This window comes from Aphelocoma coerulescens, chromosome 5 (assembly GCF_041296385.1).
Source record: "Aphelocoma coerulescens isolate FSJ_1873_10779 chromosome 5, UR_Acoe_1.0, whole genome shotgun sequence".
Lineage (NCBI taxonomy): Eukaryota > Metazoa > Chordata > Aves > Passeriformes > Corvidae > Aphelocoma > Aphelocoma coerulescens.
The window spans coordinates 62,397,426-62,412,707 of record NC_091019.1 but is presented as its reverse complement, the minus strand read 5'-3'; the positions used below and the strand labels follow the sequence as shown (position 1 = coordinate 62,412,707).

The following is a 15,282-nucleotide window of genomic DNA, read 5'->3' as shown; positions in this document are numbered from 1 at the left end:
CCACAGAGGCTTTTCCCAAAAGCACTGGACAAGTGAAAACAGGAAACCGTAATTGAACTAAATCTGCCTCTTTAACCTCATTATTAGGATTGGGATTATATGCTTCGGAGAAAGTTCAACCTCTGTTTAAAATCTGAGGAGATGTGGATGAATACTATAAACCACAGGGAGAGAGGGAATGTTCCTGCACTTTGTGAAAAGTCCAGCTGGAAGGAAAGACAGGGTGGCATGGAATGGCAGTTCAGCCTGGTGCCCTCCTTCCAGACAGCATGAGGCTGTTGTTGGAGCGAGAACTAAAAATCTCTGGGGAGCCTGGTAATTTGCTCTCTCTGCCTGAAGATTAAAGCAAATTTTCCTTCATTTCCATATTTAAAACTGTGTCCACATCCAGTTGGGAAAGATGACGGCGTCTCAGGTTACTTTGTACACTGCGGCCAAGCTCCTGCAGATCCGGCCTCTGCTACCTCTGCTCCCCCCACACAGCACCTGGTGCCCTCAGAAAACCTGACGGCTTCAGCTGCAACAGGAACAGCAAAATCCATCCTTGGGCATGGATTGCCCCAGCCAGGATGTGCAAGCACTCTGTCCTGCTGCTGTTTGTGACATGGGGCAGCTTGCAGCACCTGCCCTGAAGGCAGAGTTTGCACAGAGACCAATCTCCAGCAGCGTCACCCCGCAGTGAGCTCTTCCTCAGGTGCAAAATTGCTGACAGCAAAGCACACTGGGTGGGCAGACAGAGAGATTTTCCACCTGTGCAGTGTTCATGAGCTGAACTCTGGAGAAAAGCAGGAGCAAGGCAGAAGCTCAGAGGTGAAGAGTTATCTCAGGGGCATGTGCTGTTTCTTTTACAGACTCTGCTGATCCTGAAGCACTTCAAGAATAGTTAAACAATTGTTAAATAGTACTTTATCTTCAGGCTGGATAGCAGCACAAGCAGCCACTGGCTGCCTAGTGACAGGCAGCTCCATAAAACCACCCACTCAGGAGAGAGGGAGTTGGGATGCCTTGGCCTAATCCTGACAGTACTGCACACCTGGACTCATTCCAGCTGCTGACATTCCCAAACCTGTGTGCTTAAAATGAAATTCTGACTTTCTGGCTGTTCAGGCCTAGTTTGCAAAGACACAGAGCACAAACGTGCCACATCTTGGCTCTGGGCTCCTGGAATTGCAGCTTGGGATGTCAGGGACCCAGGCCTGGAAATGCTGGACTTTAATCTGTGGGCTGAGCAAGTATCCACTCCTCACCAGCAGTTTCTCTGGAGGATCTGCCAGCATGTGGCCCAGGACTGTGGGGGCTGAGAGTGGGACTCTACCAGAGTCCCTGAGACTCTGCTGAGAGTGGGACTGCCCACTCTGGGGAAGAGGAGTGGGCAGGAGCTGGCAGCAGGACAGGGGCAGAGCAGGAGTGTGGCTTGTGCACAGGACGGCGCTGGCTCAGCGTGACCCAGGAAATTAAATGAGGAGAGAGAAGGGGGCTGGCTTTCTCCTTGCGTGTTTGTTTTTATACACTGAGTTTCCTGCTTGGGGAATCTAAGGGCACCCCACAGCCCTCCCCAGGCTGTCCCAAAGGTGGAGGTGGGCTGTGGAGCAGCGGGCTGCCCGTCTGACTCCAATGGAGGAAGAAGCGTTTACGGTAGAGGTGACCTTTCTAAATCCCTGCTTTGGACAGACATTTCCAATAAGGGCTGAAGAAAAGCCTGCCAGTTCCAGCTTTCTCAGCCTGCTCTCCATTTTCCTTCCATCCTCTCCAGGCTGAATTTAATCCGAGAAGGTTCCTTTGAGCTTTTGTGTGTTGCTGGGGGAGATGTGGGCGCACAAGGGATCGCGTTACAACTTTCATTTCCTGAAATGTTTGAGGGAACATCCAGGGTTTTATCCACACATCAGGCAAAGTTGAGGGCTCGGATTTCAGGTCTTGTCACTCAGCTGTCACCAAACAAATGAGCCTCTCAGAGCTGGAGACGGAGAGAGCTACCTGCTATTCATGACCCCGAAAGCAGGTGATCACTCATGGGAAAAGCAGGTAGAATTAATCATTCTGCTGTTCTCCATTTCCTCCCCCTTTTTGGCTGACCTGGACACAGTGTGAAATCTGTCCTGGGGGGTGAACGGAAGTGGGGGGGGAATTAACTCCTTCCTGCCGGTGGAAATACAAAGCAGAGCGAGGTGAGAAAGAGCTCCAGGCTGCCTCCCCAGGCTGGCTCTGCTGTGAAAAGCTTGCTGCGAGGTCAAGCCTAATCGAGGCGAGCTCAGCAACCTGTGCCTGGCTCAGCTCCAGGGCCTCCCTGCTCCTACCTGACGGCTGGCCAGGGAGTTATTTCCAGGGGGAAGCCCTCAGCACCCTCCATCCCTCCTTTCCACCGTCCGCCTGTTGCCAACATCATCCCTCTCCCTTTTGGGGAAATAGCGGGGGGGTGGGTAGGGGTCTGAAGCCGGGGGCCTGAAACTACCCCCGGTCTGCAGGTGTGTGCTGGAAAGGGGGATTTGGGCAAGGGGGGCATCCCATGGCATCTTCCCCAACCCTTTGACAGTCAACCCTTTCCCTGCCTGCAAGCGGGAAGCGCCTCTGGGCTGTTTGCTGTGAAAATAACTCCTGGTTTGCGAGTTCCTTGCTTGGCTTTCCCGCCGTGCAGGGCTGGAGCCCCGGGCAATATTTATCCTTCCTCTTCACCGAGCCCGTGGTTTGGGAAAAAAACGGAACTGGAGCTTATCCATCCTCGAGGCGTAGAGCCCGCAGCTGCTCTCCCTAGAAACCTCCTTCATTTCCCCGGGGGTTCCCCCTTTTCTGCCCCAGGGGATAGGAGCGGCTGCGCTGCTTTGTGACGGATCACGGTGGAGCTGTGTGAGAGCCCCGGGAAGGGTGATGAAGGTCCCCGGGAAGGGCGAAGAGGGCGAGCCTGGACCCACCCATCCCATCCCCTAAGATCCCGCCGGGTGGCACAGCGGGACCGGTCCCCTTCCCCAGCCGGACAGCCGAGGTCGGGGTCGCCGCACACCGAGAGAGAGGGATCCACGCTCCCCCCGCAGGGTCGGGTCTTTCCGCGGCTCCTTCCGCGGCCGCAGATGAACTCAAGCAGCTGCGCGGCCCCCGCGCGCTTTGCGCGTCCATGAGCGGGATTTGCGCCCTCCGCCCTTGCTCCCACGAGCCAGGCGCTGTCCCGGCCGGCCGGGAGGTCCCCCCACGCCCCGGCCATGCCCCCCCAAAAGGGTCGTGGGAGCAGGAAGCCTGGCGGGATCTGCGCTGGGTCCCCCGAGGGGGCGGCCGGGGCCCGTCCGGAGGGAGGAGAGAAACTATCCCAGAATCCCGGGCCCCGGCTCTCCCGCAGCCGGAGCCGAGGAGGGCGAGGGGTGGGCACGGATCCGCTGCCCCGTCCGGCCACGGGTGGGGGTTCCGCGAGGGGCTCTGGAGCGGGGCCGGGGCCCGCTGAGGATCGAGCGGGAGGGACGCGCAGCGCTCTGGCCGGGCAAGACCCTCCTGCAGAGGGTGACATTTCTCCACGGCCCAAGACCCCGAGCACAAACACGGCAGAGACATAAATAAACACGCACTTAATGATGCAAAACGCTAACAGGGAGGACCGGCACCAACGAGGCCCCGACGGGGCGAGCGGCGGGGCCAGGCGCTCCCTCCCGGCCCGGCACCCGGCTGTCTCGGGGCGACCGCAGGCAAAACGGGTCCTCCGGCCGCGTCCTTGCTCCCTTACGAAGCCACCGCCTTCCCCGCAGCCCCGAACCTCCGCTGCAGCCCGTGGGAAGGGGGCGAGGGTGGGCAGAGGGGCACGGGCTCGCCCCTGCAAAGAAAAGCGCAGCCTGGGTGTTCTGCCATCAGCGTTGTTTAATTTAGGCTGTTTAGGTACAATAGAAAATAAACCCGAAAGCACATGCGATTTTTGGTAACAAATACTCGAGACAGACAGCGTCATCCGCGGGCTCTCTGCAAGCCGGAGGAGGAAGGCAGCGAGCGGGCACAGACGGGAGAAGGCAACGGGGAACTGGCGGGGCAGTTTAGGAGAAAATGGCTGTCGACTTTTATTATTACTATTATTATCCTAATTTTTAGCCACATTGATGCATTTCACCACCGAAGAGGAGAAAGGTGGGGGACGTGGGTCCACGGGAGCCCACTCAGTATCTGCCTCGCACGGCCGCGGTCAGACACAGGCACTTCGTAAAACTCTAATACTGCAGCTTTTGATATTTTTTTCCACTCTTTTTCCTTTCTTTCTTTTTTTTTTCTTTTAATTTAAACTATATCGAAATCTTTTTGGTAAGGCTAAATATGAAAAATGTAAACATAACTTCCCCTCCCGCCTCCCACTCTGACACAGGGCTCAGTACAGCGGTTCTCTCCCTCTGTCCCCATCCCAGCTCCTCGGGGACCGGGCCAGGAAGGAGCAGGGATGCGCCGGCAGACCCTGCCCCACGCGCCCGCGGTGCTGGGATTTATTTGGGTGGAATCGGATCCAGCTGGGGTTGGGGTTTTTATTTTCTTTCCCCCCCCCCCCTTTTTTTTTTTCTTTTCTTTTTTTTTTTTTTTTTTTTTTGTAATTCCCGTTGGGACTTCGTTTGAACTCGAAGGGCTGGTGTGGGTTATTGCTGCTCTCTGTGTTTGGCTACGTGGAAAAAAAATAATTAAAAAATCGTGGTGATAGTGGGAAGCGCTGGGGGGGAACTGGAGCAAGAGCCGATGTGGGGTTGTGTGAAAAGAGCCGATAGTCCCGTTAAGAATCAGCGGGTGAGCTGTAAAACCGGGTGCTGTCCTCTATGTACAACCCAGAGCCTCTGTCCCCGAGCAGAACCTCCTCTCCCGATACTCCGGCCGCCCGCCGAGGCCCTTTAGGATCCCAGATCCACCAGGCTGGACGTGAGGGGTCCCAGCAGCGAGTCCTGGAGCTGGTGGCCTTGGAGGCTGTGAGGGGTCTGGGATGCGGCTAAGCCGCTCAGGGAATAGCCGGAGCTCCTGGCGTGGTTGAGGTTCCCCTGCAAGAGCAGGACCGAGTTCTGATCCGGGCTTTGGGGAGGAGAAAACTCTTCCTCGGAGCTCGACATGAGGGGTTTGCTCCCATCCAGAGGCGAGAGTTGGTTCGGTTTGTTGGTGGCCGCGTTGTTGTTTTCCGTGTTCTCTCTGCGGAAAGGCAAAAAAAAAAAAATATATATAATCCCACAACGGGGATGTTAGGGCTGGCATGAGGCGGCGGGGATGGGCATTGTGCTAATGTCCCCCGTAAATCCTTCGCGTTTAGTTCCGGCGTGGGAGTAGATGCTTCTCAAGGGGGGAAAATAAGCCTTATAATTTCATAACGGATCGTCCCTATTTCTTTTACACCTCCTACAAATAGGTACACTGAACAGACCGGTAATTTAGGTGAGGAGGGAAAATTGGAGGAAGGGATTTTTTTGAGGGGCGGTTTTTCTTTCTTTTTAATTGAAAATGAAAGTGCGGCCCTGGACGAGCAGGGTGGGGGATTTTGTCTAGGAGGCTCGGTGTGGAGGTTGCTGAAGGAGATGCCCTCCGTGGCTCTCTGCCTCGCCGGGCCGAGCGGCCACCTCGCACCGAGGCCACCGCGTCGCCTGCCGGGGTGGCCTCGGCCCGGGGCGGCGGCCCGGCCCGGCCAGCGCGTCCTCATCCCGGTCTCCCTCTGGTTCCCCCCACCTCTCCATCCCGGAGCTGCAGCTCTCTCCTCCGGGCTTCAGAGCTACCCTGCCCGACCCCCGACAACACACGACCCGGCATTCCGACCGCTTCCCGGAGGCTCCGGGTCCGCATCGCTCCCGGTTTCCTCGGGGAGGCAGGCAGCAAACAAAGGCGGCGGAGCGGCCTGGAAGAGGACGGTGAGCGGCTCGTTGTTCCCCCAGGGCAGGTGAGGTCGAGTGGATCTCGGGTGAAAAACCCATTTGGGTTTCCACGGAAGGGGAAAACACAACGCGGTTTACGAAAAAAAAAAAAAAAAAAAAAGGGGGGGGGGGAGGATTTGGAGGGAACCGTGTTTTCGTCGCTCCCATCCCATCCGGCTCCGGGAACTCGCCGCGCTCTCGGAGCAGCTCCCGGGGTTCCCAAACGCCCCCTCTGCACGGCGAAGCAGGGAGAAAAGCGGGGGACGGAGGGGTGGCACGTACCTTTCCTTCGCCTCCGCCGCTCGGTCCCGTTGCCTCCTGTTCTTGAACCAGTTGCTGACCTGGGTAGTGGTGAGACCGGTGGCTTCCGCCAACTCCCGCTTCTCCCGGGGGGACGGGTAGGGGTTGTGGGCGTACCATTCCCGCAGCACGCCCCGGGATTTCTCCTTGAAGCAGTAGCTGGTTTCCTCGCCGTCCCAGATGGTGCGGGGCAAAGGGAATTTTCGGCGGACGCGGTATTTGCCGACGGCGCCCAAGGGTCTGCCCCGCAGCTTCTCGGCTTCCACGTAGTGCGCCTTCAGCCAGAGCTGCTGCAGCTTGGGGTGGTTGTGGGGGGAGAACTGGTGGCTCTCCAGGATCTTGTAGAGCTCGCGGAAGTTGCCGCGGTGGAAGGCCACCACCGCCTTGGCCTTGAGGACGCTCTCGTTCTTGTGCAGGTGGTCGCAGGCCGGCAGCGACCAGAGGAACCGGCCCAGCCTCTCCAGGTTCCCCCCTTGCTGCAGCACCTCGCAGACGCAGGCGACCTGCTCCTGCGTGAAGCCAAACGACGGCAGCATCGACATGGCCGAGCGCGGCGGCGGCCGCAGGAGGACGAGGAGAAGGAGGAGGACGAGGAGGAGGCGACGGGCACCCCGCGGGAGCGCGGCGGCGGAGGGGCGCAGAGTAGGCGCCCACCGGGCCCGGTCCCGGTGCTGATCCCGATGCCGGTGCCGGCCCCAGAGCGGGGAGGCGCTGCGGCAGCCGGGGGCGGTGTGTCGGGCGAGCGGGGATGCTCGTCGCGGTGCCGGGGGGACTTTGTCCCCGCTCCGCCGCCGCCGCGCTTAAAGCGCCCGAGCCCCCGCGCCGCGCTGATTGGGCACCCCCGGCCCGGCCCGGCCCAGCCCGGACAGCCCAGCCCAGCCCAGCCCAGCCCGGCCCGGCGGGCAGAGCCTCGGCACGGGCGGGCGGGGCCTGGCGGCGGGGACACGGCCCCGGCCGCGGCTGCGCGTCCCGCCGCCGCCTCTGCGCGGGTGCGGCCCCGGCGGCTGCGGGGGGAGCCCCGCCGCCCGCGCCCCCGGGCGCATCTCCGGGGAAGCCGCTGCCGGCGGGCTCTTGTCTTTCTTTCTTCCATCTTCTTTCCGCCCCAAAACTCCTGTCCCCCGCCCGCTCGCCGTCCCCTGCCAAGGCAGCCCGTATTTAATTACCTTAGAGCTGGGGATGAATAAATACTGCTTTAGTGAAGAGCTGAATAACGCGCGGGGCCCGTGCGCCCCTTCCTGCCCCTCGCTCTGCCCCGTTCGCCGCGGGGGGGGCCGGCGGGTCGGGGCAACCCCGTGCAGACCGCGGGCAGCAGCGCTGCACCCACCGGCGGCGCTTTAATTAGCCTAATCCTCATTTGCACACCCCCGCTCAAAAGCAATTATTTAAAAAATTAGAAAACAATTAGGCTCCCTAAGCAAAGATAATCTATTGTCAGCAGGGAGGTGAGGACAATGCGGTGAGATAAGGGCAGGGCGCGGGGGCCGGGGGTGTCTTTATGGCTGTATTTATCTTTGATTAGATAAGTCGAAGCCCGTATTTTAAGCACACTCCAGAACGCTTTGGATTCAGGAATGAGTTCGTTCCGCGGGTGCTAAGAGCCATCGCGGGGCTCTTTAAAACCTGTTTGTCCTCACTAAGACAGTCGGATTTATTTGACCTACCAAGTCGGATTTATTTGAGTTTACTGCTCCAAGGGAAGAGGAGCCCGTTCTCGGCCGAGGAGGAGCCGCAGGGCTCGGAGCCGGGGCCGGCGGCGCTCCCGCTGCCCGCTCCCTGCCCGCAGCCTCTGCCCGCGCTACGACGTGGGAAAGGCCGATGTTTTCCTAAATCCGGATTGTTGTTTTTCCCACGTACTTCGCGTCTCGGGTCTGTTTAAATTAAGCCCCTGCCACCCAGTCTGTACAGCGACTGTACTATGTCCGCTGGAGTCAGGGCGCTTCCATATCCCATGACCATGTGTCTGGTAATTTTCCCTTGCCATTTTATTTTAGTACTTATGATGTTGCAGATGAAGTCTTAAAGAGCTGCAATGTCCTCCCAGAAGGAATGTCTACTTGGAACAGATCCTTATTGACAAGGCAGCTGTGTGGGGACCGGAACGAAGCCTTAAACCCGGCTCTAAAATCAACTAATACCCTAAAGTCTGGAGCAAGTGCGCAGATTTATAAGGCATGGACTCGCCCGCGGCCACGTCCTGGAGGAGCAGTGCCCTGCCCAGCCTGGGGGTGGGTTCCTCCATCCCTCATTTCTATTGTTATTAATTTAAAATTTTATTTTCTTCTTTCTAATGAGGGGCTCAGCTCGGGAAGAGCACGGACCTGAGGGTTTGTGACTTCTGGATGAGGAGGAGAGAAACGCAACGCGGGACTGGGGGAAGCCCCTGGGCACTATAACGAGAGCGGGCTTCTCTTGCCCTCACATTTCTCCTTTTTTGTTGTTCTCTTTTTCTTTTTTTTTTTTTTTTTTTTCTTTTTTTTTTTTTTTTTCTGCTGTAAAAGGCCGACCAAAACAAACACCGCTCTTGCTGGGAATAAGCAAATTATCCCGATGCGGCCGGCGGAAGAGCTGACAGCCACGGGCGAGGGCTGAGCCGAGGCTTCCTCGCGATTCTTGAGCGGGACTATGTTCTTCCGTCTCATCAAAATTCCAATAAGGAGGGGACAGACCCGCCGGGGTCTACCTGGGAGTTGCTGCAGGCAAGGACCGCTGAGCATCAATGTTTTTTAAGGCTCCGGGGTTGGTTTTCCTAAAAATTGGGAACCTTTCATTTTAAACCACGGAAAGAGGCAAATGTGTTTCCAGAACACCCCATCCCATTTAGCCCTTGAAAAATCACAAAATCAACAACAAAAAAGAGAGTTTCGAGCCGCTCAAAAAATAAAAATATAAACAAGGCAGATGCAAATAAGCAAAAAAGCTACTGAACAACACAACGGCGTTGGGGCTGCCGCCGGCCCCTCTCGGTCCTTCCTTTGCCGGCGGAGCAGGAGCAGCCCGGCAGCATCGCCCCGGCAGCATCGCCCCGGCAGCAGCACCCCGGCATCATCGCCCCGCTCCCCGCCCGGCCGGACCTCCCCGGGGCTGCCCCCCGCGGCCGGGGCCTGGCCCCTCCGCGCCCGCGGAGAGGCGGCGGCAGAACGAGGGGGCCTCTGCTCCTCGCCCCCATTGCCCGGGCACCCATCCGCTCTGCTTGTGCGGGAAATTCATTCATTCCCTTATTTATTCGATGTATTTATACAGCGCAGGGCGGGGATGACGATGGAGCCCACGCAACGCGCTGCGGGTTTTTCCTCGATTTCGCCAGAAAATCAAAACAAAGCAGAAAAAAAGTAAACCGAATACATCCCCCATCTCCTCCCGAGCTTAGAAATAAAGCTCTTCCCCAAAAAAAGTAAAATTTATTTTTTTTCTTTAAGTGTGCGGGTCTGAAGGAAACAAATAAAGCAACAAAATAAAACCAGCGGTGGGTTTTTTGGGAGCCGCTTCTCGTCGGGATGAGAACCGGGACTGAAGGCTGGGAGCCGGCGGGGCAGAAACTCAACGCTGCCGTTCGCCGAACCTTTCGAAGGCGAAATCCAAAACCGACCCATTAAGTCAATGAGGTTTGTGTTGTAGAGGCTCCTTTCCCATCCACTTGCTGTTCTGAAAAATAGATCGCATTTCGTTATCTCGAGTGAGGATCTGCAACGTGATACCGGATCCGCGCCGCCTTCCCTGCCGAATGCGAGGCGCAGGGAGACAGCCAGCTTCCCGGCTTATTCCCCAACAATAAAGGATTTGTATTTTCTTTCCCCCCCTCTCTCCCCCCTCCTTTATTATTCTATTTTTTAATGAGGAAGAACAAACCCCTCTCCATATGCACCGCTCTTGTCTTGCAGGAGCCTCTGGCCCGGCTCGCCTGCAAACCGGTGCGACCTTTAATTACTTGTTAGTAAATTGCCCTCCCGACACCTGTAAAAACAAAGCCGGTGTCCGCGGGGCGGGGGCCGTGTCCCTGCCCGGGCCCCGCGCCCCGGGGGTGCCCGGCGAGGGGGTCCCCCCGCACCCAGCGGGGTCAGGCCGGGCCGGGGCTGTCGGAGGAGGGCCGGGCCGGGATGGTGGGGCAGGATAAGGATGGGGATGAGGATAAGGCCTTCCCGATGTGGCCGATCCCCAGGGCACAAAGGGCTCTTTCTTCGCGCACTTACCGGGACATTTTTCAAAGCATTAGAGGTGATCACGCGTTGTTTTTTTCTCTCCGAGGGCCGATACGTCTTTCTGTCCCTGTCCCCCTCCATTCATCCTTATTTCCTCCTGCTTTTGCCATGGGACCCCCAGATCCCCCCTCCCCTACCCCCCTCTCCTTTGCTCTTTGCTAATGTACCTCCTGAATGCTGATTCTTTTAAGCTACGAAGAATTTCCTTTTGGGAGGTGAAACCCTCCAGCTCCTCCTGTTCAGAGGAAAGTGCTATTGATGGTAATACGGGGTGACACTAAATAAACAGTTAAAGCAGGGCTGGAAAGATGGAGTTAATTATCCAGTGAGCTACATTTAAACCGAGACCAGGAGGGGCTGATTTGTTTTGGCGCAGGGAACTGAGAAGGAGACGAGCCACCGAGGTCTCCTTGCTCCTCTTTGGTGGCTCTTTAACTTGTCCTTGCTGTCGCCAGCCCGGGGACTGCCGTCCTTTGGCCCGGGTGGGGGAGCCCCCGGCTGGGACCCCCTAACTGCGGCCCGCCCGGCCCCGGAGCAGCAGCGCTGGGAGTCCCTCTGCGAGCCGTGCATGGGAGCGGGCGTTTTCAGGGGGTTCAGAGGTGATTTTTTCCGTGTTTGTTTGCTTTTGTTTCCCAGAAGTTAGATCAATTCTCGTCCATGCGGCTTGCCGGTGCCTGTGCTCTCAGGTAAGTCTGCATCCGAGCAGCAGCCCCGCGATGTGCTTTTGTTTTTTAAATTTTCCCTCCTGCTTCTTCCCTCTTTTCCTCTGTTTTTTCCTCCGTCTGTTTTTTTCTTTTCTTTTTTCTTTTTTTTTTTTTTCTTTGAGAAGTCTGATATTAATAATCCCCGTATGCCCCGCTTTCCGGGTCATTACGGTACTGCTGGTCTCTAATCAATCCTAATGCGATGGCAATTGGAGTCTCTGATGAATGCATCTCAGGTTTCTTGTAATGGCTCTACCACATTTTCCTGGACCTCCTTCTTTAACCTGAGATGCCAGGGGGACGTCTCCGTTCTCAGCTGCTGATTACTTCAAGATGTTTGGGCTGGTGTGGGGAGAGAGGGAGCGAGCGAGGCAGCCTGCCCCTGAATAATCTGGAACTGAATTGGATGAGCCATTTCCTAAATCAAAGGACAACGGCGGGGTTTAACTCCTTTTCTGCACGGAAGCCTGCCGGCTCTCCTTCCAGCCGGCTCTGGCTCTGCTGCCTCTCCCCCGCGTGTTCGTGTTCGTGGCGCGGCCCTCGGGTACGCGACGTGCGCAGCTCCCCCCACCAGTTCCAGTCCCCCCAGGCCAATGGGGAGACCCCCACCCCCTCCATCCCCAGCTGCTCACGCCGCCCCAAAGCCCCTCAGTGAGGCCGGGCGGGCCTGCAGCCCCACCACGGGCGTGGGATCCCCACGCCCAGGGCAGAAGAGGTGGTGAGATGCCCCCGCGGGCGCGCAGGGACGCGCGCAGCGGCCGCGCGGTATTAGCGCGCCGATACGCGTTTTCGCGACGTTGTTTTTCTCCCTTTTCTCAGCAAAATAGCATTTGCCATAACACGAGGCAATGTTAACCGCAACTTCTGCCTCTTTCTTAATTTAATTATTTTTTTTTTAAATAAGATACTGCAGCAGGAGTTAGGCTGCGGTCAAACCAGGCACGGACTGCCGCGGGTTCGAGTGCTGCTTCCCCGCAGCCGGCAGGATGTTCCCTCTAAACGCGAGTCCTCCGTGGGAGAAAAACACGCCCCAGCTGCCCCTCTGCAGCCCCTGCTCGGTGGGCTGCGGCATATGTCCCAGCGCCACCCAACACGCGTGGGCAGCTTCGTCTGCGCCCCTATAAGATGAGGGTGTGCTGAGGGAGAGGGGCGGAATAATATTTGAAACGAATAATTGAGTCTCTCTGCGCCGGATGCGATGTAAAAATGAATCCCCGGCAGAGGAGCAGCGAGGGGTAAATCCAGCCCCTTCCCCGCCGGGTCTGGCCCTGCGTGGGGAGGCAGCAGTACGGTCGCGGGTGGGGTATTTGTACTGAGGGCGTGGGTGGGTCCGCGCTGCACCTCAGCGGTGCCACATCTGCCAGGAATGAGTCACTCTCAGAACCGAAACAAACCACGGGCGCCTTCTCCGCGCCGTGCTCTCGATGAGGCGGCTCCGGCCCGGCCGATCCCCCCGGGGTGCCGGGGCTGAGCAGGGGGTGGGGGGCACCGCAGCCCCCGCCCGCACCCAGCCCGTGCCCGCGCTGTGGCACCCACCCGTGTGTCACCCCACGCACCCTGCTCGTGCGCTCCCACCGACAAGCGCACACCCCCCACCTGTGCCCCTCCGTGTGCCCACACCCCAAAATCCGCTCGTGGGCACTCCCCACCCGTGTGTGGGACACTCCCCCTCCCGAATGCACACCCCCGTGCAGCTCCCCGTGTGTCACAGGCACCCGTGCCCGCGCTCCCCTGGGCACACACCCACTCACCTGTGGGCGGACCCCCGTGTGCTCACACCGAGCCATGTGAGCGCTCCCGTAGCCCTGTGTGCACCTACCCACTCATGTGTCCGGCCCCCACCCACGCGTGCACCCCCACCCGCATCTGTGACACCCACCCACACTCACACGGACTGTCCCCACACGTGTCTGGGGCAAGGAGTTCAGAAGTGGCGTGCGGGCAGGTCCCATCTGTCCCTGCCATAGGTGATGACGGGGACAGGGGGGCGCTGGACACCGGGAAAACTGCAAAATGACCCCAAACTCCCTTATTTAAAAAAGGAACAACAACAACAACAACAAAAAATAAAACGCAGCGAGGGTGACGGTTGATTTTTTTTTCCTGCAATACATCATTGTAATGATTTCAGTGCAAAATGCTTGGAAAAAAATATAAACTACATTTGGGGTCCTCCCCGGGTCGAGGCAGGCACTTCGGGAGTTCTCCTCCCTCTGTGCCATCCCCCAGCACAAATCCTGCTCCCCACCTGGCCAATGCATGATCCACGCTGGGAGCAGGGTGCTGCCTGGGGGCTGTGAGGGTGGCAGCTGGACTGGGGACAGGATTTAGATCCCAAGCTCTGTTTGTCTATGTGCTTTGCATTTGGGTACTGAACAAATATTTCCATTGATGGGGGATTGTGCCAGTTTCGGCTGGGCCAAGGGAGGAGGCACCATACCGTTTTAGATGGGTGTGCGTCCCTGTGGAGGGTCAGGGGGCACCCACGTGTGGGAATATGGGCTTGGGGGGCAGTGATCGCCTTCAGCGATCCAGTGTTGAGGGGCCCATCCCACACCCGCCGTGCCGGTGCGTTTCCAAGCTGGCTGCAAGGAGGGGACCTTTCACCTCTCATTAGTGATGCCATCAGTGGCTTGGCAGAGCAGAGCTGAGGTCATGTTACATATGGCACACAGTCTGTTCAGCGCCGGCAACGCCAGCTTTGAAATTTTAGAGAGGGGAAAGGTCACCTTGCGTAAGCCGAGGTCTGGGGGTCCTCTACTTTGTCTGCGCCCTGGGTGGGTCTCCATATGCCTCTGTCGTCGCCAGCCTTGCTCTGTCTGGCCCTGAGAGATGCTCAGCCCCTCTTCTCTTCCACCTCTTGAATTTGCAGGGAATGCTTTCACACTGCCTTTCCTTCTCCCTTAAAGAAAGTCTCTCCCAGCGCTGTTTTTTTTTTCTCCTTTCTCTTCCCAGCATAAACCTGTCTCTAACAATTGATTATTTTTTCAAACAACATATAATGCAGCTTTCAAGGAGAAAATGAGCTTTTTCTGTTTATCAGCAGATCTGCCCAGACGGATAAGTTTACCCTTCTCAGACCTGGGTGTATAATTTCATAGACCTTCAAAAGTGTTGTGCTTCCATGGTGATTAAAACTAGCTCCTGAATCTTGCTGGGGCATTTCAGGTTTCATGCCACTGGATCTTAGAAAAGCACATCTGTACAGCCGTATTTCTTTCATCTGAAGACCTGAAAAAAAAAAGCAAACCAAATATATTTTGTGTTTGGAAAAATATGACACACCGCAATAAATTAATTCCTGGTGTAATTCACTATGTTGAATTTCAGCGGGATCCTGTTGGAGCTTTATCTGGAATGATTCTGGAGGTGGTGACTGCAGGGAAGAAGTTACCAGTTTCCCACGTATCATGACTGACAGGTAAGTTCATGCTCCTTCTCAGCTCCACTGCAGAAACTTATTTTACACTTAATTTTTTTAAATACGTGGGGCCTGATCCTTAAGCTCTTCAAGTAACTTGGCTGGGAGTCTCTGGCATGCAGCTGTTGCAGGGAGATCTTCAAAAGGACATTTGCTTCTTCACAGGTCATAACTAAAAAGGCTCTAAATGAAATAGATGCTTATCTTGAGAATCAGGGAGAAGCTGGAGCTGAACCAACACGCAGTAGATTCAGGATATACCTTTCTGTCTGCTTCAGTGAGACATCCAAACAGCCAAATTAAAGGGAGCTTGGTCTGATTTCCTACAAATAGGGTTACTTGCGTGGATTTTAATTTTTAAGTAGGAATAGTCTGCCTGCCAAAGAGAGAATTTGGGAGCAGAGGTACAAGGAGGTTTATTTTCAGAAATGAAGATGCCGCAATCTGTTTATGGTTTTTGTCATAAACGATGTTTTCCTAGCATGGGGCTAAACTGTGCCCTTGGTTATTGAATGCAAATCTGCTGATTTAATGGACTTCATTGCAAGTGGGAACAGGATTTAGCCATCATTTTCCTCTGCTGTCTAATCACTGTAGGCTGAAGAAAAGCAACATATGTATAATGGTAGCTGAGATGCAGGAGGGGTGGAAGCTTTCTACCAATGAGAACCACATTAAATAATTAATTCCCAATTGCCTTTCTACATTAGTGCTTTCAGCTATAAAAGCTGGTCAGCTTTGTAAGGCCCCAGGCAATGAAACATTTGGTGCATTGTCAGTCCAAAAGTGGAGGTAATAGATATCCAGCGTGGCTGGAAAAGTGC

At 56.4% G+C, this 15,282-nt stretch overlaps 1 protein-coding gene across 1 annotated transcript; it reads right to left on the bottom strand.

Moving 5' to 3' along the window:
• Positions 1–3,827: 3,827 nt before the first annotated feature.
• Positions 3,828–6,961, bottom strand: SIX1 (SIX homeobox 1). Its single transcript, XM_069016047.1, has 2 exons — positions 6,120–6,961; positions 3,828–5,127 (listed from the first exon to the last, which is right to left on the bottom strand). The coding sequence occupies exons 1-2, from the start codon at positions 6,677–6,679 to the stop codon at positions 4,839–4,841; spliced, it is 849 nt and encodes a 282-aa protein (XP_068872148.1). The 5' UTR covers positions 6,680–6,961; the 3' UTR covers positions 3,828–4,838.
• Positions 6,962–15,282: the final 8,321 nt, after the last annotated feature.

Excerpts from the sequence above, each read along its gene's own strand:
- SIX1 (XM_069016047.1), bottom strand. The coding sequence starts at position 6,679 with ATGTCGATGCTGCCGTCGTTTGGCTTCACGCAGGAGCAGGTCGCCTGC. Across the intron at positions 5,128-6,119 it reads GCGGCGGAGGCGAAGGAAAG|AGAGAACACGGAAAACAACA; the intron begins GTACGTGCCACC and ends GCCTTTCCGCAG.